The sequence below is a fragment of the Mus caroli genome, unplaced genomic scaffold (assembly GCF_978045245.1).
Source record: "Mus caroli unplaced genomic scaffold, Mus_caroli_1 scaffold_11, whole genome shotgun sequence".
Classification (NCBI taxonomy): domain Eukaryota; kingdom Metazoa; phylum Chordata; class Mammalia; order Rodentia; family Muridae; genus Mus; species Mus caroli.
This window is the reverse complement of record NW_028227266.1, coordinates 42,583,455-42,608,165: the sequence shown is the minus strand read 5'-3', so window position 1 is coordinate 42,608,165 and position 24,711 is coordinate 42,583,455. Positions and strand designations below refer to the sequence as shown.

Sequence of the window (24,711 nt, the reverse complement as noted above, 5' to 3'; positions counted from 1 at the left end):
AGTTAGATGGTTGGCTGTCCATCAATGTACGTGTCAGAACATCTTAAAAATACCGCCCCACCCAGCACCCAGCCTTTCCCAGACCTCCCCCACCCCCACACTTTCTTCACAATCACATAGAGAGAAGAGGTTTGGTTCCTGCTATCAGAGGGTCCTGGGTATAGTATGGCTTTTAGTGTTTGTAGGAGGAGAATGGAACAATAGAGAGAAAGGATCTGAGGTTTCTATGATGTCAGCAGGGAGTCGTATTGAGTTGCCTTAGAGGATGAAGTCCCCTGAGGGCATGCCTGTTCCTCAGCATATAGATGAGGACTGTGGCTTTAGCTACCCCTCTGTTTCCTAAGGCACCAGGCTGCTCTGTTGGGTAAGGGAGGCCCAGGTGGGTAAAGTCCCCTAATTGCCATGGTTACCAGGCAGGTAAGAGCTGGCTGGATAGTACTTTGAATAGGCCCAATGTATTTGCCTTGGAAACAGGCACTAAGCATCCTTAGTTCGTTTGTGGGTCTTTTTATTAACAGACTGAGAAGAGAGGATCTGGCCAGATGTGACTCTCAGTGAGTCAAGTTCACATAGGAGAGAGGGTTGAGTCTGGCTCTCTCGGCAAGCCCACTAGCTGGATTGCAGGGGAAATCTCACCCCACTGTCTCTCCAGCTCCTTGGGGGGGGTCTTCTGTGACACTCCCTCACCTCGGGCCTGGGAACTACTCCTCCCTTCTGCTTTTGGGGTGTAGCAGAGCATGGATTCTATGTTTCAGGGAGGTGGGTCCTACATCAGCTAAGGGCAGACTCACCTTCTCCTGGGGCTCAGTGTCTCTGACTCTGGATGAAAGAAATCCCCACAAACTGGGGCTTTAGCTGGCATGCTCTCCCTGGCCATCCTGTTCAGGGTCAGAGAGAGCATCTGCTCCAGGGTGCAGTGAGTCACAGAGCAGCAAAGGAAGAGACTGGGCAAATCCCTCCCAGCCTGTCCCTCTCCTCCAATCCCATCATTTCCCTGGGGTAAGAGCACTCTTGCCCTCTGTGGACAGTGCCTGGAAGCATCAGTGCTGTGGTCCAGTTTCCTACCTCTCGAGAAGAGGGAGGGTCTGAGGCCACGGCAGAAGACTTACACATTTCCTGTGGCCCTAGTGACCCCACTTTCCAGATCTAGAAGCCCATCTTACCAAGTATGTACCCTCCTACATTCTTCTGACCCCAAGCTCCCTTTGCCATTTCCCCCCCCCCCCCAGTCTTGTCTGGACTCGCCTGTTTCAGAAGCTTGGCAGGGTAGGCGGAGGCACAAAGGGATGGGTGTTCTTCCTAGCCCCCACCCCTCCCCTTGGGTTCTAGGAGCTGAGAGTTTCCTTGTCTCATCTCTGGAGCAAGGCACCAAGCCCAGCCCTGCCTGGCCCCAGTCCGGACATTCTTGGGAGTGCGTTTCCTTGGATACTGGGTGGTGCGGGGGTGATGTGCTATCTCTGTGTGTCTGTGTGACTGGACTGTGTTTATGTGTCCCCGGATATGTTTGTGTCTCTGGGCTTGTGTGTTTTGGTGTTTATTTGTGCCTTTCCTTGTGTGTTTACAGACCTGTGTGTTCAAATGGGTGGTGGGTGAACACAGAACTGATGTCATCAAAATGTCTGTGTGTGCATTCCCATGTGTACATAAGAAGTCTGTGGCACGCCGTGTTTTACAAAAGGATCACAAAAGGCTGGAAGTGTAGCTCAGTGGTAAAGCAACACAGGACCTAGGTGCAGCTGCACTCGCGAGAGCTCGCACTCGTGCACACACACACACACACTTTTTTTTTCTTGTCTTCTTGTCTACTCTGGCCTTGAATCCTGGATCTTCTTTGAGAGGTAAAGGGATATCTTGGGAATAACGAGGAGCCTTCTTTGGCTGGGCCAGGCCCCAGAAGCATCATTCTGGGCACTGTGCCCAGCCATAGGCAACTTGGAATGCCACTCTTCATGGCAAGCAGAGATCTTCATGGCAGTGACAGGCTCTTGCCAGGACTGTGCTTGGGCCAGGGGTGGGAGAGGAGGCCAGAACACAGATGCCAACCTTTAGCCCAGAGCAGCGAACATGTGAGGTTGCCACCCCTGTACCCAGGCGTCTTGGCACATCTCATGCTGCCCTCTTCTCTACAGAGCAAAGGGTGGAGCTGGGAAAGGGACCAAGGAAACAAACGGGGCGGCTGCATCTCAAGCTGGGGTCTAGGCTGCTCCACCCTGGGACCACAGTACCGAACCACATGAAAGATCTGGGAGGGGACTAAGGAAGAGAGACTCCAGAGAGCCCCACAGCTCAGGGCCTGCGCTGTCTAGGCAGGCAGGCAGTCCGGTCCTCCATCAACTCCTACCATGGGCTGCTGCCTGAGTGTCCTTCACTGCTGAAGCCCCTGTTGGTGGGAAGGAGCTGCAGAATAGCCAGGATCCCCCCGGGGGTGTGTGTGCCAGCTGCTGCCCCAAGATCCAGGACACCAGGCTCTTCCCCTCCCCTCCGGCTATGTTATGTCTTCTGTGAACCGGGCAGGAAGCTTCCAAGCTTTCTCTGTTAGGGCTGATAAGGATCTTTACTAGGGAAGCTCAGGGAAGGAGAGCAGGAGTGAAGGCCCGAGCACCCAGCCTCCTCGTGTCTGTCTCCTGTGCTGTTCCTCACTAACAGCATCCTCCCTGCCTGCCTGGGGCTTCCAGCTCGCCATCACAGTTTCCAGACTGGTGAATCACTCTTCCTGGGGAGTCTTTGTTTTTTAACGCCTCCCCTCGTTTCACATTTGACCCTATATGGTGGGTCTTCCCCTTTTCTTCAGAAGGGAAACCGGTTTCCTGTGTACATGTGAGTGTTTGTGTTGTGTGTTTGCACACGGGCATGTATACTCTGCCAGTGAGTGGGCGAAGCAGTGACCTATCCAGCAAGAATGGAAAAATCCCTTCGTATTTCTTTAAGGACGCTGGCTTTTTATTTCAGAGTCCCCCCAGGGGTTTCTTGGAAGACTAGCTCTGTTCAAATAAGTGTGTAACTAGGAGGGGGCTGAAAATGTGACAGTAACCGTGTGTGATAGAGCATGTATAATGTGGGGGCCTGTCTGGATCAGTGTGCGCCTGGCTGAGGCGGTGTCATTGTGACTGGGCAGTGTTGCTTTGTATTAGAGATGACAGTCAGACTGTTTCCCCGGGGGGCTGCTGGGAACACAGTGTGTCTGAGAGTGTGTGTGGCTTATAAGTGAGGTCTGGTGTTCAGGACCAGGTCCCTAGTTAAAAGCAATTCTCTGTGGCCCCAGCTAGAATGTTCCAGTCTGGTTGACTGGTTGATAATGTTTACTTGACTTCTTGACCTTGGAGGCTCCAGATAGCAAGGGCCTTTAAATTTATTTTTATACATACATGCATGCATACATACATATATACATATGCATTTATATGTCTGCATGTATATGTTATGCATGTATATAATGTGTAGGGGTGTTTTGCCTACAATTATGTCTCTACACCACATGTGTGCCTAGAGCCCACAGTGCCCAGAAGAGGAAGGTGGGTTCCCCTGGAACTGGAGTTACAGACGGTAAAGGACCATGTGGGTGCTGGGAATTGAACCCAGGTCCTCTGGACAACCTCAATCACCTAGCCATCTTTCCAGCACAGGGAAAGGTCTAATAGGGAACAGCTCTTTGCCACAGCCACTACAACTTGAAATTGTGACTAAGTGGAAGGAGGGCTGCCCTGTGGACTGGCTCTGAGGAGCAAGACATTGATCCAGCCTGGGCCAATACCCGTGAACTCTTGACAGGTGGGCCCAGAAGAAAAAGGCAATTAGGGTGCTGACAGGAGCTCAGATCGGTGTTGCTTGCATTACACAGAACACTGCCTTGGCCTGAGCTCTCAGCCCAGGGTGACCTTGTCACAGTGCTGGACTGAGGATCGTAGCTGACCCCAGTGACCCTAGCTGGATCCTGTGGGGAGTCCCACTTTTTCTCCATCATGTATGGAGTCATAGCATATCCACTGCTGTCACCATCTCCCTCAGTCAGTGGATAGGAATCCAAGGCCACCAGGCCAGAAGGTGTGACTGTCCTAAGGTGACACTGGCTGGCCCCACAGCTGTGGGCTTCGGTCATTGGCTTCCTACTCTAGAGAGCTTTAGGTATGACAGAACTCCGACCTCTGGCTCTCTATCTTCTGGCCTCTGTTTACCTCTCACCTTAACTTTTAACGTCATCTCCCTGGGAACCTCTCCTGCCTGCCCTACTATCCCTCCAGCCCCGAGCGCGGGTTCTTCATCCCGCCGCCTGGTGGCATCCTCCCTCCCACCCCGCCTTCTCCATCCAGCTCCACACTCCTCTCCTCCATCACTTCCTCTTCCCCTCCTCCTCGCCTTTGTCCCTCCCTCTCTGGCTCCCTTCCCCCGCCTGTGGTGGCCGGCCCGCCCCTCCCCGGGCATTGGCGGCTGCTCGCTCCCTGGCTGCTCGCACCGCGCCTGGAGCCGGCGGCGCGGGAGGTCGGCCCGCCCCCTCAAAGGCCCAGGGCGGGCGGGCGACCTGCAGGGCCCGGGCTGGTAGGAGCAAACAGTCCGGAGGTCCTGGTTCAGCGGTGAGTCCTCCGCCAGGTCAGCCAACAGCTCCAGGCAACCGGGCGTAGACGTTCCAGCTGGGAGGGGCGTTCTGGGACGGGTGGGCGCAATGAGAGGAATGGGGTCTTCGCCCCCCAGTGGGAGCCTGAGGCTGTTAATCTGATGGTTTGTGTGCTCAGAACGTCTGTGAGTGGTGGTCTGAGTTACTGAATGGCTGTGCAGACCCCATCTTCCCCATCTCTGGAGAATCTGCTTGTTGGGACCCGCCTCCGGAGCCTGTAGAGGGGTCCTGCATAGGTTTAGGGAGCCTATGCTATCATCAGAAGGAGTCTCTGATGAGAAGAGCTAAGATTCTTTCTCACATTCACCCCTCACCCAGCTTCCCTCTGGCCAGTCCATTCTATTTGTGTGGCCAGCAGGGCAGTGACTGTCACTGTGAGTGTGCAGCATGTCTGCCCATATGGCCGCGAGCCTATGTGGTTTCTGAGTGTCTGTGTGTGAGGCTGCGTGGGGTGTTTCCCTTCTGCATCTCTCACAAACAGGATCCACCCTCTCCTTTGCCCCGGTGTTTTCCCTCTAGATGTGCAGTTCCTCCACCCACCTGTACACAGCTGGACCCTGAGTCCTTCTGAGCAGAGAGGACAAGGCAGGGACTGTTGACTCTGGCTGGATAGCCAGAGTGCCCAGGGAATCTGTGGGAGCTGAGTGAGCAGAGTGAGGGCTTCCTGACATAGATGGGCTGGCCAGGTCTCTGGGGGCAGTAGGTGCCAGAGTTGGAGCGATGCGTGGGGCCCCTGAGTACAAATAGTAAGTTAATTTGGGCCAGAGCTGGTCTGCTCTCTGTTCCGCTGCCCTCCTGCCCACTCTATTAATACAGAGCCAGTGCCTGGCACCACTATTTATAGCCCAGAGCAACATGGCCACACCCCCTGGGTGTGAATGGGGGGAAGGGCAGGGCAGTGTATGTAGTCTGTAGGTGCCAGGGAAGAGGGTCCCTAGATACCCAAAGCCTCCTTGTGTGGCACTGCTTGGATGGAATCCACCCTGCCTCCCCACCTGCTGCCCAGTTTGGACTGTGCAGAGAGCCAGAGCCCTTGCCCCCTCTCACCCTAGAGTTGAGTGAATCTGTCTAGACCCTTCAAATTCATCATTAATTAGACTGTTAAATATTTGGCCAAAAGGGGAGGGGGTGACTGGCTTTCTCTGAAACAGCTGTGCTTGTAATTAGGTGGATGGCTTGGGTGACTATTATTTATCCCAGTTATGATTACTGTGGGATTAGCTCCTCTGATTGGTGGCTTGGCAGGGAAGGCCTTCCCTGTTCTCTCAACTACCCATCAGCCTTTAGAACTGTTGGTGCCGTCTGCCTGGGAGGGCCTGTGGGTTTGCCAAAGTAGTGGGTGGCTTTGTCCGCTACAGTTTTCTGCTATGGGTGGGCTTCTTTGAGTGTCAGCCTCTCAGGGTCCAGGGTCCCAAGACCAGACCACTAAGCTCAAGAGGGGTCCTGCCAAAGTACCCCCTTGCCCTGGGATGCCCCTTGCCCTTGCAGCCTCCCTGAGCTGAAACTGCCTCAACGTCCTGGAATGTAGACTTCCCTGCCAGTCTTATCCAAGACTGGCGTGAGGCACCGGGCACTGTGTAGCACCACATTGGGTAGCCAAGAGGTTGGGTCCGGGAGTGTGGACAAATTGGAAGGCTATGTAGTAGAGAGCCCTAGGGGCTCTGGCTTCTTTCCGTATAGTATCTTCGGCAGGAGCCTGGAACACCTGGCATAGCCAGAAGGAGGAATTCTGCCAGCCAGGCTTAGGCGCCTGTGGGCACACCTGCTGCTGCGCACACTCCCAAGCCCCTGGCTACATTTTCTGGCTCCCACATACCCACCTCTTTCTATGCACTCGTACTTCCTGGGCAGGACTGGGCTTGCATCTTTTGCCTGGGAATGTGCTTGGCCTCAAGGAGCCCAGTGGCAGAGAACTGACTAGAGTCTGTGGGAGAGCAAGATATAGCCAGGGGATGCTTTGCCTGGAAAAGAGAAGAGTTTGTTCCTTAGATGCTCAGAGAGGGTGGTAGCCCTCCTGAAGTCATACCACGGAAAGGGATCAGACTAGATGCTGAGCCCCACCCGTGCACCTGACTTATCTCTGGGGTTTTACTTGTTCCATATCTTACAGGTTTTTTTGTGTGTGACTCTGGAAGATACTGCCTCTAAAACTAACACTTTTACCCAAGAGGCAATTCGGTGAATCACTGGTACACATCACATTGATATTGGATGTTCATTTTTCCTTTTTAAAATGTATTTATTTTATGTTTTGTTTGCTTTTTTTATGAGTGTTTTGCCTGTATGTCAGGGCACCACGTAAATACCTAGTGCACTCAGAAATTAGAAGGCATCACAGCTCATGGGACTGGAGGGACAGATGGTTTAGAGCCACCTTGTAGGTCCTGGGTACCAAGAACCGCAAGTCCTCTTACCCACTGCCATCTCTGAGTGTCCCCTTACCCACTGCCATCTCTGAGTGTCCCCTTACCCACTGCCATCTCTGAGCGTTCTTTTTTTTTTTTTCCAGAAGAATTCTTTCCACTTCTGGAGCATTTTCAGTAATACGGTCTTATTAACCCCGGGAGATCTAGTAGTATCAAGTGTCCCATTTCCTGGGAGAGAACTAGCTTAGAGGTGTAGTGACATCACCTGAAGATTTCATAGCTAGTAAATAGGACTCCAATTTGGGGAACTTCCTTGGCAGTGACCGTGCCTATTCTGACTTGTGCCTCGGAACCCATCTCAGGACTCCATCTGAGATGCAAAGAGAGGCAGGCCAGGTAAGCACAGTGAGCACACCGTGTGAGTGCAGGCAGGGATGGCTCTTGAGAGCTGAGGGTAAGCTTGCTAGGATTGTGACTGGGGTAGCTTCATCCCTGCCTGCACTTTCTAAGTGAGTGCTTTCTCTGTAGGCTGCATGTTGTGTCTGGGTCAATCCACCTTCCTGCGCTTTAACCATCCAGCCGAAGCCAAGTGGATGAAAAGTATGATTCCAGCAGGGGGCCGGGCCCCAGGGCCCACCTACAACCCTGGCTCTGGTAAGTAGCTAGCTGGGGCAGGTGGCTGGGTAAGTGGCACCCCTTGGACATGTGTCCTTGCCTGTTCCAACCACTCTCAGAGTGTTAGGTTAGGACAGTCCCGATGGTCTGGGCTCACTGCCACCTGCCACGGGCTGGTAGAGAATGCTAGGCCATAGGGCCACTGGAGAAGATCCAAGGCATTGCTGCTTGGCTCAAACTGGGAAGTCACGTGCCTTGAGGGCACATACAAAGTTCTGTTAGCTTGGAACCCCGCTGCCTCGAAAGATGCCACTCATTGTATGTCATCACAGGAGTGCCTCATGTGACCTTGGTAGCTTCTGGGGTGGGACGGTCCCACCTGCTGGTGATCATGTCCACAGGCCCTCCTCAACCCTCAGGCCATGCCATGCTGACCGATGACTCAGAGAGCAGCTGCAGCCAGCTGCAGCCTGTGTGTGAATTATTGATCCCTAGAAGAGAATTGGTGATTGTTCTAGGAATCTCGACACAGGCCCCTCCGCAGGCTGCCAAGGGGGCAGGGTGCAGATGGGGAAGCTAGCTAGTTGTAGATGCTGTCCTAGGCTCCTCCACAATGACGTTCAGATGACTGTGGGCCTCGAGGGCCAAGGCTGGTTCTGTGGCAGGTGAGCACGTATGTCACGTTCCCTTGATGGAGTGATTATTAGTGAACTACGCAGTCTGGTGACTTCAGGAAAGGCAGGTGGTCACTGGAGACACATGGGGCCCCCCTCTGACTAGGACCCAAACACAGCCTTGCAAACCCATTCTTTTCTTCACTCCCCACACCTATGACTTCCAGTCCCCTGGGGACTCACTTTGCCCCAACCCAATTTGGGTCATGTCACTCCTTTAGCTGTTCATTGGTTCTGAGGATTCTGAACTCTTGGATGGTTGACAGGGGCTAGGGCCAGGCAAAAGCCAGCTCTTGCTGGTGTGGCTTAATGGAATAATTGGAGACATGCAACTGCACCTCAAGGCTCCTCAGCCAGGCTTCCAAGCACAAGCGGTTAGCTGATCCTTCTCTTGTGTTGGATCGGATAAGCTGGTACCACATCCCCTGCTCATACAGCCCTGGAGCCCCACCCCCACCCCCAGCCTCTGACTGGTATATTGAAAGGCTCTGGTGTCCCTTAGACTGAGAAGCCTTGGAACTTCTGGCCAGCTCCACGGTAGGTCCACATCTCTTTTGTAGTGTGCCTACTTGCTCTTCCTAAAAGAGAGGCACAGAAAGTTGGGAAAACCAAGGCAAAGAGAACCATCTTGCTGGAGCGAGTTAGAAATGACTAGACCTAGAAGTACATACCTAGTACTGTTGCTGATTCTGTCCTGAGTCATTCAGAGTTAGAGCCAGGGAGGCCTTGCCTACCATCTCCCTTTATAGAAGGGGAACCAAGGGCAAGAGAGTTTGGATGAAGCTGTAGAACAGGTCAGTGGCAGAGTGGGTTGGTACCAGAGCTCAGCTCTCCTGGCTCCTTCTCCAGAGCCCTCGAGGCCCCGTTGCCCTAGGATGAGGTAGGATGGTACTTTCTTGCTTGTGCATGTATGTGGCTCGAGCCAAAAACTGGAGCTTGAGGCCTCTTTGCATTTCTCCCTCAGCTGAATCGGAGAGCCTGGTCAATGGGAACCACACAGCACAACCTGTAACCCGGGCACCGTCAGCCTGTGCCAGCCACAGTTCCCTGGTGAGCTCTATTGAAAAGGACCTGCAGGAAATCATGGACTCATTGGTGCTAGAGGAGCCTGGAGCTGCAGGCAAGAAGCCTGCAGCCACATCCCCATTGTCGCCAATGGCTAACGGCGCACACTACCTGTTGTCCCCTCCAACCAGCCCGGGTGCCATGTCTGTGGGCTCCAGCTATGAGAACACCTCTCCAGCCTTCTCTCCGCTTTCCTCACCAGCCAGCAGCGGAAGCTGTGCTAGCCATTCACCAAGTGGGCAGGAGCCAGGACCCTCAGTGCCCCCATTGGTGCCTGCCCGCTCCTCTAGCTACCATTTGGCTCTGCAGCCTCCACAGTCTCGCCCAAGTGGTTCCCGCTCCTCTGACAGTCCCCGGCTGGGCAGAAAAGGGGGTCATGAGAGACCTCCCAGCCCTGGTCTCCGGGGTCTTCTGACGGACAGTCCTGCCGCTACCGTCTTGGCTGAGGCCCGCAGAACCACTGAGAGTCCCCGGCTAGGTGGGCAGTTACCTGTGGTGGCTATCAGCCTGAGTGAATACCCATCATCCGGTGCCCGCAGCCAACCCGCCAGTATTCCTGGCAGCCCCAAGTTCCAGTCTCCAGTGCCTGCTCCCCGAAACAAGATCGGCACACTCCAGGACCGCCCTCCCAGTCCTTTCCGTGAGCCCCCAGGCACAGAGCGGGTACTAACAAGCAGCCCCTCTCGACAACTGGTGGGCAGAACATTTTCGGATGGGTTAGCAGCAACTCGTACCCTCCAGCCTCCTGAGAGTCCCCGCCTGGGCCGGAGGGGCCTGGACAGTATGCGGGAACTGCCCCCGTTGAGTCCATCTCTGTCTCGAAGGGCTCTGTCCCCATTGCCAGCCCGGACTGCCCCAGATCCCAAGCTAAGCAGGGAAGTGGCAGAGAGTCCCCGGCCCCGGCGCTGGGCAGCCCACGGGACTTCACCTGAGGACTTCTCCCTGACTCTAGGAGCACGGGGTCGCAGGACTCGGAGTCCCTCGCCCACCCTCGGGGAGTCCCTGGCACCTCGCAAGGGCAGCTTCAGTGGCAGGCTGAGCCCAGCCTACAGTCTGGGCTCTCTTACTGGGGCTTCACCTCGTCAGAGCCCCCGTGCTCAGAGGAAGCTCTCCAGTGGCGACTTGCGTGTACCCATCCCAAGGGAGAGGAAAAACAGCATCACGGAGATCAGCGACAATGAGGATGAACTTCTGGAGTACCACCGTCGGCAGCGCCAAGAGCGGCTCCGGGAGCAGGAGATGGAGAGGCTGGTGAGCCAATGCCAGGGAGGCTGCCGCTGCCCAAGGCGGTGCCTCTGCCAAGGTGTGGGCAGGCCAGCCGGCAGAACAGGAGGGGCCGTGTACAGGGCCTGGGCGGATTCAAGATGAACCATCAGGTTAAGTGACCTGTGTCTCACCATCCTGATTCCTTGGAGAGAAACCATCTTTGAAATCACTAAGGCTTTCTAAATTTTTTAGTTTTGTATACGTGTGTGCAGGTGTGTGTAGGCCAGAGATGAGTGGGTAGTGTCTTCCTCAATTGCCCTTCGGTGATTTCGTTTGTTTGTTTGGTTGGTTTGGTTTGGTTTGGTTTGGTGGCGGGGGAGGTTGAGACAAGGTTTCTCTGTGTAGCCTTGGCTGTCCTAGAACTCATTCTGTAGACCAGGCAGGCTGGCTTCAAACTAAGAAATCTGCCGAATTAAAGGCGTGAGCCACTACTGCCTGGTGAGGTTTTGTTTTTTGAGACAGTCTCTCGTTGAACCTGAGACATACTGGTTTAGCTGAACTGGCTGGACAGCAAGGCCTCAGGTTCTTCTGTCTCTGCCTCCCCAGCGCTAGAGTGACTGGAGGATCGAACTCAGGTCCTAGGTGCTTTGCCAGCAGAGCTGTCTCCCAGGCTCTCGATTTTGGTTTTGAATTCTTGCTAATTTTGCGTCTATTCTACGGCAGATCATTTGTTTTGCTGTGTGAGTTAGGTTCATAGGGTTTACCCTAGTGCAGTGTTTCAGGAAAGCGCACATGTGGTGAAGTCTTGCATCTCTAAGTTTTGAGGCTGAGGCCCAGACTGGAACATTAATTTATCTGGCCTTTCATTTTTATGGTGCCAGGCCTTGAACCTAGGACCTTTGGCAAGTCAGAACAGCACTCCAGCATTGAGCGATAGCCCCAGCCCTAGAATTATTTTTCTCTCCTGCTCCTCTTTTTTTTTCCCCCTTTGGTTGTGTAACCCAGTGTGGCTGTGAGCTTGCTGTGTGGCCCAGGTTGAGCTTGAGTTCATGATCTTTCTGATTGCCTCCTGAGCAGAGATTACACACGCTTGTGACCATGCCCCACGTGGGCTGGGGTTGGGGGGAGTCCTTCTTTTAAAGCTTTTATTTATTGAGTGTGTGAGTGTGAGTGTGTGTGTGTGTGTGTAGGCCTATGCCCTGATGAGAGTAGAGAGCAGAGGACAGTTTTGTGGGCTCATTCTTTCCTTTCCCTATGCATGGGTTTTGGGGGTCAGACTCAGGTCATCGTTCTCGCACGCAGGCACCTTTACCTCGGACTTATCCTTTAGGGAAACACTGGTCCCCCTTTCTCGCATCTCTTTGGCATCGACAAGTGGGCATGAATCACTGACTGTGGCTCAGATGGGTCCTCTGAGAGCATGGCTCTAAGGAAGAGGGAAAGGCAGGGTGGGCAGCCCCCCTGGTCTGCCCCCATGATTGTATGTGTCTGCATGCATAAATGTGGGTGCTGCGGAGTCTGGGTGTGGTTCTGGGCAGCTGGTCTAGAGATGGCATCTGAGCAGGGAGGGGGCAGGGATTCCCCCAAATAGCATAGGGCGCTCCAGGGGCATTGGCTGCTGTGTGCATGCTCAGAGCATGGTTTTCCCCTTCTTCCCCTCAAGAGCAGAAAGCCCAGGTTATTTTGAGACACAGGTACCCTGGAATTGGTTTGAGGAGGACGTTTGTCTGAAGAATCTGGGAAGAGACAGGTCAGGGTGGGGTGAGGGTATGGGATGGTGTACCCTCACCCTGGTGGGAGTCAGGACTCCTGTACTATTCTTTGTTACACCTTTTTGACACTGTTGTGCATTGGTGACCCGGGATCCTCATCCCAGGAGGGCTGATGAGCCTGACATAATCAAGTGCTGGGCCCAGCCTCCCCACCCCCATCCCCACACACAGGTACACACCTCACCGCCAGCCCCAACCTGCCCCACCTGCCACTTTAAGTCAGAGGCCGCCCGCACCCTGCCCCTCCCACCTCTGCCAGGCTGCTTATCTGGGTCCTAGGGCGGGGGTGAGGCATTGGCCCAACCTCCTGGGTGCTGAGGCTTGGTTCCTGGATCTTTTGCCACACAACTGGGCAAGCAGCAGGAAGAAAGCTGGGTAAGTGTTCTGGGATAGGAAGGGTGAGGCCAAAATTAATGTACGTGGTGAGAGATACTTGCGATCAGAGACCTCAGAAAGCACTGTAAGGCTCTGGGCTTGAAAGCCAGGGCTTGGGTGTTAAAAATGGATGGGCAGGATAGGGACCAGGAACGTGACTGCAGTAATTCCCTCGAGTCCTAGGACCTGAGGGGTGACCGTGACTGCGTCAGGATTTGTAGTGAGAGGAGAGAGTGCCATGCCAGCACAGAGTTCTCGATCACAGCTGGCACGGCCTTAAGGAGCAAAGGGATGGCATCCTGAGTGACTTGGAGCTGAGGTGGGGCTGGAAAGACAGTGTCCCCCCTGCCTTTTCTCTCTGTGTCTGGACTGTCAGGTCCTGTGGCCCGTGCTCCACTTTCCAGCCCTGGCTGTCTGCAGATGCCCACCCAGCTGTATATAGACTATGTTTATCTCTGTGTGTGTGCGTGTTGGGGCTGGTGTCTTAGTGTGTGCCTACCTGTTAATGCTGATGTACCTCCCAGGGCACATGGAGTGTCTGTGTGTGCCTATGTGACAGAAGTAATGTATCAGTGTGCCCTTGTGCCCTAACCTGTATCAATATGAGCACTCGATAGCTCTGTGTCCCATTATGGTCTTTTTGGTTTTTCTGTGTAGCCTTGGCTGTCCTGGAACTCTGTACACCAGGCTGGCCTCGAACTCACAGAGATCCCTTACCTCTGTCTCCCGAGTACTGGGATTAAAGGTGTGCACCATCACCACCTGGCTTCATTATGGTCTTGGGCTGCTTACCCTGTATGTTCCCATGTGTGTTTGGATGTCTCTGTGTGACTATGAAGATGCCTCTTCCTAGGGAGAGTAAACAGAGAGATGGGAGGGGCCGGCCAATGGACAGGTGACATGGCCACATTCTCTTGCCTGCTTTTGAGGAGCCCTCTTTCCCCTCTACCTCCCATAGATTTTTTTTTCTTTTAAGACAGGTTCTCACTAGATAGTCTTTGGTTGGATGGCCTGAGTCTCACTCTGTAGACCAACCAGGCTGGCCTCAGATTCTAAGATCCGCCAGTCTTTGCCTCCAGAGTGCTGTGTACCACCACCTGGTCTCCCACCATTCTCAAGGTTGAGGTTATCTTCACGATGCTGAGCCCAGAGTTTCTAGGGGTCAACATGCCCTGGCTCAAGCTGCACTGGGTCTCAGACTTCTGCTCTTCACATTCTGCTCTGTCCGTTGTCCCTAGGAACGCCAGCGCCTGGAGACCATCCTGAACCTGTGTGCTGAGTACAGCCGAGCTGACGGGGGACCTGAGACTGGGGAGCTACCCAGTATTGGAGAGGCCACGGCAGCGCTGGCCTTGGCAGGCAGGAGGCCCTCAAGAGGCTTGGCAGGAGCCATAGTAGTCTCTGGAAGGTGCGGCGAGGAGTCTGGAGGTGCCTCCCAGCGCCTGTGGGAGAGCATGGAGCGCTCTGATGAAGAGAATCTCAAAGAGGAATGCAGCAGCACTGAGAGCACCCAGCAGGAGGTGAGGGGGACAGGGCCGGCCCTGGGCGGGGCTGGTGTGGAGGTAGTGAAGGGATCAAGGCTTGGGTGAGACCAGAATGAAGAACTGTGGGTGTCAGGAGGGAAAGGAGGTGACCATGACTTTCCCAAGCTATAAATGTGCTTTAAGACCTGTTTGTCCTCTGGGCCCCACCCAACCCTGGCACTCTGGTAAATCCTTTCCCGATAGCTGAGCTCCCTGACTGGGAGGAAAGCGGCCTCTTGTTTTGGTCTAGTTACCCTTTCGAAGTGCTTTGAGGAGCGTGTAATCCGCCCTCTTAGTCGGATCCTAGAAGGTTCCAGACTTCTCCCATGGTGCCCTCCTCCCCTCCAGCATGAAGACGCTCCTGGCGCGAAGCACCAAGGCGAGGTGCTGGCTGTGGAAGAGGAGCGGGCTCAGGTTCTGGGGCGAGTAGAACAGCTGAAGATCCGAGTGAAGGAGCTGGAACAGCAGCTGCAGGAGGCAGCTCGAGAGGTGACCTGGCTGGGAGGTGTGCAGGCCCTGGGATGGGGCCTCACTCTTTGGTCCCGGCCTTGACAGAATGCTGATACCCGTGTCTAGGCCGAGATGGAGAGAGCGCTGCTGCAGGGGGAGCGGGAGGCGGAGCGTGCCTCGCTGCAGAAGGAACAAAGGGCGGTGGACCAGCTGCAGGAGAAGTTGGTGGCCTTGGAGACAGGCATCCAGAAGGACAGGGACAAGGTAACCCATACCTGACTACCAGTGGCCCAGAAGGAAGGCAATATCCCTTCCCTGGCGATGCACATCCGTCCTGCAATCCAAGTGGTCTCTGTAGCCCTCTAGGGACAGGGGCCCTTGTTCTCTATGGAAGATACAAGCTTGGATGGTACTGCCGGGGGCTGGTCTGGTGTTTGGGGGTCTAGATCTCTGTGCTGCCTCTGGTTGCCTGGGTGCCTGCCGTTCTGGAACCTGTGTGGTCCTTCTAGGGAGTGCCAAAGCCCTTTCTTGGGCACTGAGCACAGCCTGAAGGACCGGTGCTGCTGGGGTGGGGGGCATGACTCGGGTTTGGAGCCCACCATGAGGAGAAAGCTCCCTCCAGCATGCCTCAGGTGCTTAGGATGTGGTCTTTGGGAGATGGCCCACAGGCCTCTGTTTCCTATCATCAGGATCTGCAGCCTCCCATCCCAGATGGTCCCAGCCCTGCCCCTGACCCTTTCAGATTGAGTGCCAGTCTTCAGGGGCTGCTCCATCCCACGGGGGTTGTGCCAGCCATGTCCAAGATGCCCAACGGCGTGCCAAAAGCTCTGAAGTGGAGAGGGTTCATCTATTTCTGGATTTGACAGTATTTTTCTAAGAGGTTTAATTTTTCCTTCTGGATTATTTTTGAGACTTATCTTCCTCTTGTTCTCAATTTTGAGGATCTTAAAAATTCGTTGTTGCCCCCTTTTTTAAAATGGAGCTTTGGCTCTGGCCCCCAAAACCACACTCCCAGATTCTGTGCCAGATTAACCCTATGCTTGCCGACCAGGCCTGCACTAACGCCCCCCTCTAATCACTGTCCTGGGCTCTTCGCATGCCCCTAACTGCCAGGCCGCCCAGGCAGGGCTGACTTATGCCAGCTTTACTAACTCCATGGGTACCTTTGTGCCCTTGGCCTCTTCCCTCTAATGTTGCCTTCTTTTCTTGGTGTGGGTCCCCATTATCAGAAGGGAACTGGCAGAAAGGCACAGCTAAATTTTGCTTAGTGGAACACCGACAGGAGGAGTATAAGAGTGTGTGTGTGTGTGTTTGTGTGTGTGTGTGTTTTGCGGGGAGATGTGCATGACCAAGGAGATGCTCTGCCCAAACAGCGCCTCCTACTGGAAAGGTCTGGGCTTTGCCTTCATAACGTTGGCTGCTTACCTAAGGGCAGGGGTTGGAGGTGCAGTGAACTGTTTGTCCCTCCTGCTTAGCCCTCTGGAGCTGAGTAATAAGGAGGTCAGATGTGGGCACAGTCTTGGAGAGCTTGGAGAGGCCCTTTCTGAGTGGTTGGCTACCCATTCTTGCTTCCCTGAATTCAGATGTTCCTTTCCCTACCTCTACCCCTGGAGGCCACCTAGAACACAGGATAATTTCCAGGCAGTAGCATCTAGACTTCAGGACTGGCTTGACCAAGGCCTTCCCTCCAGGATGGGTGGGTGAACTGGGCTGGTGCAGCATAGGGTAAGGCATTCCACAAGCAGCTTGGCTAGCCTCATTTAGCTGAGATTGCTCCCAGGACTTTGCCTTCCCTCCGGTCCAGGTGTTTGAGGCGTGATAGTGAACTGGTGGTGGTGGTGGTGGTGGTGGTGGTGGTGATGCTGATGGTGGTGTTGGGAAGGTTCTCTTGACTTTCCCGCCCAGCTTCCAGCCCATGGCCCCACTCTGGCTTTGGAGTCAGTAATCCCAGTTTCTCCTCTGCATGTCCTTCAGAGGGGTGACTCACCAACTCCTCCCTCGTCCCCCTTTCCGCCCTCAGAGGTGTCATCTCACCCCAGACAGAGCCATCCACCTCCTCCCTGTATCCTCCACTCCTGGGGCTTCTATTACCATGGCAACGGGCCGAACTAATTGCAACCCTCATCCCTACTGAAGTTCAGCCTGCTTTGCTGGCACCCCACCCCCACCCTGGGCAGGAGGGGAGGGAGGCCATGGGGGTTGGGCTGGGGTCCCCTTGCTGCACCGCTGTAACTCTAACAACTTGAGCTCCACGTTTACTCCCCAAGCCTGTATTTAACTCTTCCCACCATCCCCATTTTCCCCAGGGTTAAATTTTGGTCTCGGAACAGTGATAGAACTCAAGGCTCGGTACTTGCCTTGTTGCATCAGCTTTAACTTTAGTTTGGAGTGGAACCGGAAGGTCCCGTCTTAGGACCTTCCTAAACATTTCTAAAGGGACCAACATTTCCACCCTGCCCCCACACCTCTGCCTTTGTTACACCGTCCCCTGCCTGAGTCCCGTCTTAAACCTCTGCTTCTTCTCCTGCTCTCGTCCGTCTCGCTGCTTGCCCCCCAACTCCCGGTGTACTCCTGTGCTCGCCCCTGCCCCCCGCGCCGGGCCGGAGTTGAGGAGTGTGTGTTCTCTCTCCCCTGTGCCCCGCCTCCCTCCCCTCCCGCCGACCAGGAGAGGGCGGAGCTGGCCGCGGGACGGAGGCACCTGGAGGCCCGCCAGGCGCTCTACGCCGAGCTCCAGACGCAGCTCGATAACTGCCCCGAGTCAGTGCGGGAACAGTTACAGGAGCAGCTGAGAAGGGTCAGTTCCACCAGCCCCCTCCCCGGCCCCCGTGGGCCACCGCCCAGACCGAAGATAGGAGAGCGGTGGGACAGGACCACCTGGCCCCTGCAGTACTTGCCGGACATCAGGGTCGGTGCAGAGGCTTGGAAGGGAACCGGCAAGGTTGGGTGGGATCAGCGCTCCAGAAAGCGATGTCCCGCGAAAAGGGCTCAGCCAAAAAAGTAGAGGGAGTTGGGCGGTGGGACCGGTTCCTTCCCCAGTTTCCCCGGGTTCAGCCCCACCTAACTCCTGACTCTGTGGCCTGGCCTTCCTGGCCCAGAGTGGCTTTGGGAGCATCCCCACACCCAAACACGATGTCACTGTCGTTGAAGGAAGCAGACGCTCTAGAGACTGAGACAAAGCTCTTTGAGGACCTGGAGTTCCAGCAGCTGGAGCGGGAGAGTCGCGTGGAGGAGGAGCGGGAGCTGGCCGGCCAAGGGCTGCTGCGGAGCAAGGCTGAGTTGCTGCGCAGCGTGAGCAAGAGGAAGGTGCGCACTGCTCACTCCTGCATAGCCTGGGTGCAGGATGGAGGCTAGTGACCAGGGGTTGACTCACATTCTGTGAACGACACAAAAGACATCTTTTTGTGTCTCTGTTACTTAGTGACTGTCAGTAAGAATGAGAACTACAGGGCTGGTGTGGAATTAATGTGGAAAGGCAGAAGAGCAGATGATGATGGCTCAGCAAGGAGAGTTAGTTTTACTAAACCCTGGCTCTCCGCAGTCTCTCAGGGGAAAGTGTAATTGCTCACACTAGGAGCTCTCAGTAGTTTGTCCAGGAAAAGAGTGTGGAGGAGGAGTTTGCAGCTGAGGTGCCTTGCTGCTGCCCTTGAATGTCTTCTTCTGGTGTTGGAGATCCAGCCCAGAGCCTTCTGTATGCTAAGCACATATCTGCCATTCAGCTATATCTCTGTCATTCAGCTCCATCTCTGTCCATGCCCTTCTAGAGCTGTTGGAGGTTCTGGGATACACACAGAGACCTAAGATCTAGAGGCTAGCCTAGCTAGGAAGTTATCCACCTGGGTTCCTGCTTTGGTCCCACTCAGTCTATCTGCAAAGAGAAGATGGAGCATTGTCCCTGATCAGCTCTGATTTGCTAAAGCTGTAGTCTCAGCCACACCAAGCATAGACAGTGACAGAGGATGGGCCATGTGGTAGCATCGAGAAGCAGGAAAGGGTTAGGGGCATGGCTTAGGTGATGCCAGACACCAAGGCCCATATAATGTGCAGTTTCCTGGCTACAGTGTATGTGGAAGATAAGGACAGCGAAGTCTGGCCAGTAGGGTTCAAATGGGAGATGGGGACTTGCTGGCCAGCCTGGGGTTCAATGGTAAAATGGAGCCACTGGGTGTCATACATTCAGATCCCTGTTTCCTTCCCTGAGCTGTTCTGCCATTAAAAAAAAAAATGTGCCCTTGGGGACTGTAGAGATGGCTTGGTAGTTAAGAGCACTAGGGGCTTTTCCAAAGGATCCACATTTGATTCCCATCATCCACTGAATGGTTCACAATCATCTCTAACCCCAGTTCCAGGGGATCCAACACCTTTCCTGACCACCTCTGGCTGTCACAGTGTGTGCATGTGTACCTGGTACACAGTGCACAGATACACATGCACACAAATACATGTAAAATAAAGTAAGTAATTATATATTTTTAAATGCACTCACTGTCCTGATAGAAGACGCAGGAAGGGAAGAAAACTCCCATTTCCCAGGCTCATGGTGCAGATCCTACTAGGACCATTACCTAAGTTTCTTGTGCTGTTCTTAGGGTATTGCCTAGTTTTACAGGTGAGTACCTAGGACTCAGAAACTCCCTGTTGGCACAGAGCCTTTTATCATACAAGCCTCAGAATCAGGGTAGGAACCCAAGCCTGCTAAACTTCACTAGGCTGCAAAGCCCAAGGCATTTCTGCTGTGGGACATGCGATCTGGGTTGGTGTTTCTTCGCTGTTCTTCCTCCTTGCTCGGAGAGGATACACCCAGTAGATCCAGATCAGCTACAGGTCCTTGAGGGTTCAGGAACTCTGTCTCTTCTCTTTGTGCCTGGCTTAGGGCTGGGAAGCCAGCTCAGGCTCTTAACGCCTGGACTCGTGTGCGTGTGCGTGCGTGCATGCGTGCGCACATGCGCACGCATATGTATGCATATGTGTATGTGCACTGTGACATTCTTTCCTATACTGGTGAGCTTTGTCCGGCCCTTGTCCCTGCAGAAGTCCCCTGAAGCTCTGTCTTCCCTAGAGTGTCTGTCCACTGTGGTTCAGAGCAGTTGAGAAAGCTGTCCTACAGGTCTGGTTCTAGTCCTAAGTCCACCACTACTACCCAGCAAATCTTAGCTCCTAAACATGTCAGGGTTCTCCTCTCTAAAAGAGGCGTAAAAGCACCCACTGCATAAGGTTAGATGAAGTAACGGGTAAAACACCCAGCAGCACTTCCAGCCCTCCTATGTTCCAAGTAAGCTGTGGCGGCTGCTGTGAGGATTCCTGTCTGCTGTTGCCGGTTGTTGCGTGGGCTAACTCTCAGGTTTAGGATAGCTCCCCTCTTCGTGCCTCCCCCTCCCGTGTGCTACTCCTAAGTGATGGTTGAAGATGTCCTGAGATTAATTCAACATGTTTTGCCTACCTCTCATCTTTTCCTCTCAGAAATATTTTCATTTTCTTTTAGCGACATGGTTGTTGAGCCAGGTCCTGTGCTAAAGCTCTGTTGGGGTTCTGGAGACAGGAATGGCACTGGTCCTGCCCCTGATCTTAGAGAGAGGGCCGGGCTAATTTGAAGACAGGGTCACAGATCACAGTATGATGAAGTAGATGGGTATAAAGTAATGTGAATGCATGGGCAGGAACAAGGAAACAGATTGCAAATCAAGAAGGGCTTTAGAGAGGAGGCAGCATTCAGCCTGCCTGACCTTGGAGAAGGAGCCTTGGAATAGTGGGAAAGACTGGGATGGCCCTCATCTCAACAGGGTGATAGACTACAAGTCTACAGTGGCACAGTTTAGCATACAGCATAGTGAAGCTAGGTGCCTGGAGGGACAAGCAGGTAGGCAACGGGTTCTCAGAGCCCTTAAATGCTGGATGAGGAGTTTGTGTTCTAGCCTGTGCGTAGTGAAGAGCCACTGAAAGATGAGGAGAGGGATGATCTAGCCTTGCTATGTTTTTGTTTGTTTGTTTTGTTTCCTTGGCTTCCCCTCCTTGTTTGTTTTATCTGAATGGGTGTTCTGTCTGCATGTGTGTCTGTACACCATGTGTGTGTTGGATCCTCTGGGACTGGAATTACAGGCCGTTGTAAGCTGCTGTGCATCGGGTGCTGGGAGTGAATCCTGGTCTTCCACAAGACCAACCAGTGAACCCCCCTGAGCCATCTCTACATTCCCAGCTTGTTGAGGGTTTTATTTGTAAGTTACTGAAGAGCCAATGTTGTGGTCCACACTGGGGTTCTAAGGATATGTCCCTGTTTCGCTGGTGACTGAGGCAAGAACAGTGCCCGAGCCCAGGAGTCACGTCCAGCCCGGGATGTGTGAGACTTGGTCTCAGAACCAATGGAAAACTGTGGCGTGATTGTTCAGAACTCAGGAGGCTGAGGCAAGAGGATTGCCGTGAGTTCAAGACTTGCCTACACTCCAGAGTCAGCTGAAGTCCAGCCTAGACTGCCGAGTGTGTTAAAGCAAGCTCAGACTGTAGTGTGACTTTAAAGCCAGTTTGGATTATATAGCAAGACTCAAAAACCAAAAATCAAGCAAACAAAATGACTCAAGTAATATGGAATTCTTTTCAGGATGGTTAGGAAATTCAGACAAGCAGACAGGGTTCAAAGGTTATTTTCGGGGCACGTAGAAATGTGGAGTGGGTCTAGAGATTATGAGAGAGATGGTAAACGGAGCAGGAAGCGGAGAACCTGGATTCCAGCGGTGGCCGAAGGGGATGGGCAGAGGGATAACTTCAGTGTCACCAAGCTTTGGGAGCTGTTGGCTATGGGGTGAGGGGATAGAGAGCAGGGGATTGGGCTCATCATGCCTGATGATACAGGGTCACTGGCTGGGGGAGGGAGGAAGCAACAAGAGAAGGAATTGATCTCCTTAGCCAGAATTCTCCTGGGGGTGAGTTGAGGCCAGGCGGGAGTGTTGTGGCAGTTGCCTTCACAGCTTCCTGGGTCTCTGGACAGGAGACTCAGTCAGGCTGTGGTCTGAGTTATGTCCCTGCAGGGCCTGATTGCATCCCGTTTCCTCAGGAGCGCCTAGCTGTACTGGACAGTCAGGCTGGGCAGATCCGGGCCCAGGCAGTACAGGAGTCAGAGCGTCTGGCCCGAGAAAAGAATGCTGCCCTGCAGCTACTGCAAAAGGTAGCTGGCCTTGGGTCCTGAGGTGCTAGGAGTGGGTGAGGGGAGAGGCATTCCCCATGTTGGGGTGGGAGGGATTGCGGCACAAGAGTGGGGTATGGGTCCTCACAGGGATCTTCCCTCCTGTGTCTCTGACCCAACATGTCTCTGCCCCCGTGCTGTTCTGGGCTCCAGGAGAAGGAGAGACTGAATGTGCTTGAGAGGAGATACCATTCGCTCACGGGGGGCAGGCCTTTTCCGAAGACCACCTCCACCCTCAAAGAGGTAATGTGGCTGGGTTAGCCCAGCTTTAGGCTCGGTGGGGGCGGGGGAGGGAGGGATCCCGAGAGGCTCCAGAGTTTGGTGTGCCATCTTCTTCCTGGGTGGTTGAGTTCTGGGTGAAGTTCCTGGGCACTTTCTGAACTGGAGAGGTTTGAAGCGGATGGCCCTGGAGGCTGACCTTCAGCCCTCCACAGCCGCTGGCCTTTTACTTAGCTTTGGGACCTCACCCTGTGGCTGAGAGGCCCAGGGGCCTTGTGGAGGAGAGCTCAGTATTTAGTAAGTTGTGGGACTAGGTGGACCCTACCTAGGATCCTGGGGTCTAAGGCTCCTTACCCAGGATCTCCTGATCATCTGAAGCTAGGCTTTCAGCATAGAAGTGGGCCTTGAGTTGAATAGTTCTTCCCCAGACTTTTACATCTGGCGTGAGAAGTCCAGTCAGGCTGTGTCTGGTTTCCTGACTTTTATTTCCCCTTCTTAGGTCTCATTGCCCAAGCAATTTAGGTCTGAGATAGGGTGGTTGAGTTAAGCGTTAGGGGTGAGACTCCCTCTCACCGTGTTTCCTCTTGTAGGCTCAGCTACTCATCTCCGAGGCCTCAGAGATAGGGCTGGAGACCAAAGCTCTGGGCCAGTCCCCAAGGTCTTCTGAGGCTGGGGCCTCCTCTGTTCCCTTAACCCCTCCTGCTTCCACTCAGCTCTGTCCCAAAGCACAAGAGGTAACCCCAGCTCACTTGCTCCACTTCACCCGCTCGCTGCCTGTCTGCCTGCCTCTAGCTCTTCCCAGGGAGGGCTGAAGACCATGTGGCATATCGTTGGAGAGTTTGTGTGTGCACCATGATGTTGTTCATAGCCTAGGCAGCCTGTGCAAAATAATAGCATTAATTTGCATGTGATCTGCATACCACTCTCTGACTGTTCTAGAGACTTTGAGCTCTCTGGCCCATCTTCCTTTTCTTTGACCTCAGAAGGTCGTCTGGCTCCGGGACTAGATGGGCAGTCTAGGGATCTCCTTTGGTGAAGGAAATGTGGATGACCAGATAATCTCAGGACTCAAGGACAGGTGATAGAGAGTCACAGCCCCTGTGTTCCAACCTCCAGTGAAGTGGGCTGTCATCTTTCCACATATTTACCCGGAACAGTGGGCCCACTTTTAAGCTAGCACAGAAGTTGCTCTCTGCTTAGGCCAGGCATGGTTCTCCAAGCTTCTCTTGCTCACGTGGTATTTCCACTCCCTGCCTCCGTTCTGATGATCGTCCCCTGGGGACCTTTCCCCTTCCTGGGCACTGCTTAGTACTAGTGCTTAGTGCTGCGTGTCTGTGCCCAACCTGGGATGCCCAGTGTGACAGAGGCAGATGGGGTTTAGGGTCTGGGTCCTGCTTTTCCCTGTGTTTTTGGAAGGCTGTCGTCTCTGGGCTTCCTCAGCCCAGGGCCAATCCACAGATGGTTATATTGGTTCTCTGGGCAGCAGCTAAATGCTATGCTAGCCTCCAAAGCTGAGGGGGAGTGGAACTGTCCACTGTTGGTTCCGCCTGCCCTTTTCAAGCCCGCTTTCCCTACAGCCTTTGTGGCCATAGTCGGCTTCTGAGCACCCTACTCCATTCTGGTCTCCGAATCAACAGGAAGTGATGAATCTAGCTTGGCACGGAATCTGGGGTATTGATACTTGGTTGAAATTGTTTATTTCTTCTGTCTGTCCCGCACCCTGGGCACCCAGGAGTCTGTGAGCCTGGCTGAGGGTCTCCAGCTGTGCTCTTGCTTGGGTCCTTATGCTTCTGCCCCAGCAGGCTCCCCCAGTCCCTGCCTGACAGCAAGGTACCAGCCACAGACTGTACCTCAGTTGCCTCTCAGCCTGGGTGGGGGCTGGGGCAGACAGGGTCTTCACTTGGCATTGAGGGTTGAGCACAGTTCGATTTCTTCCTTGGGACCATGGGAGCTCTTCTCAGCACCTAATGGCCTGGGAGAGACCGGCCCTGCCTCCTGATCTTCAAGGAGAGAATCTTGCCGAGGATGCTGGCTCTCTCCCAGGCTTGGTCTCCCTCTGTGCTCTTCCCCTTTCCTACAGTCAGGGCCATCTCTTGGGTTCTACGTCCATTAATCTTTTGTATTCCCTCCTGTGGCTACCCTTCTCTCAAGTACGTGACGCTTGAGCAGCTAAGAGTGGTGTGGGGCACCCCACCCATGCCCCCAAGCCCTTCGCCAGGCCTGTCTTCCTGGGCTTCTGCCTCCCAGGACTTGGCTCCCATCACCTGTCTTCCTCCCATGCTGCCCTCTTCCTTCGCTTCCATCACACGTTCGTCTAAGGTTGGTGGTCTGTGTGTCCTTCCCACCCCACCCCCGACCCCTGTTCCACCGCTGCTGGGGCTATGTGTTGCCCTGCTCACTGCCCTCCATGTTCTAAGCCAGCCTAGGGCTGTGTCTGATGCCTGCAGGTGCTGGCTGTGTGGCTGCTGACATAGCACAAATCTGTGCTCCTGAGCTTGTACCCTGCCTGTTTCTCTTTGCTCTCGGCACAATCGGCGCAATTGTCTCACTGTTTTTCTCTTCCTTCTCCTTATACTCTCCTCCTCCCTTCCCCCCTCCCTCAAACCTTCCATCCCATGTCCCCGACATGGCATCCCTCTACCTTCCCTTCCTTGCCTTCTTCCTCC

At 54.2% G+C, this 24,711-nt stretch overlaps 1 protein-coding gene across 35 annotated transcripts in view; it reads left to right on the top strand.

The window, feature by feature from the left end:
- Phldb1 (pleckstrin homology like domain family B member 1) overlaps positions 1 to 24,711 on the top strand; it is a 49,344-nt gene that overhangs the window by 9,056 nt on the left and 15,577 nt on the right. For 8 of the 35 annotated variants that reach the window (XM_029481510.2, XM_085844595.1, XM_085844594.1 and 5 more), the window contains exons 5-12: positions 7,504 to 7,629; positions 9,229 to 10,580; positions 13,921 to 14,202; positions 14,554 to 14,694; positions 14,782 to 14,919; positions 17,803 to 17,958; positions 21,698 to 21,808; positions 21,980 to 22,069. In XM_029481510.2, the coding sequence (XP_029337370.1) occupies positions 7,504 to 7,629; positions 9,229 to 10,580; positions 13,921 to 14,202; positions 14,554 to 14,694; positions 14,782 to 14,919; positions 17,803 to 17,958; positions 21,698 to 21,808; positions 21,980 to 22,069 (2,396 nt within the window). Of the gene's footprint in view, positions 1 to 4,384; positions 4,585 to 7,503; positions 7,630 to 9,228; positions 10,581 to 13,920; positions 14,203 to 14,553; positions 14,695 to 14,781; positions 14,920 to 17,320; positions 17,450 to 17,802; positions 17,959 to 21,697; positions 21,809 to 21,979; positions 22,070 to 22,635; positions 22,780 to 24,196; positions 24,365 to 24,711 lie in introns of those variants that run through there. The other 27 variants (XM_085844570.1, XM_085844569.1, XM_085844567.1 and 24 more) reach the window with 7 other exon arrangements.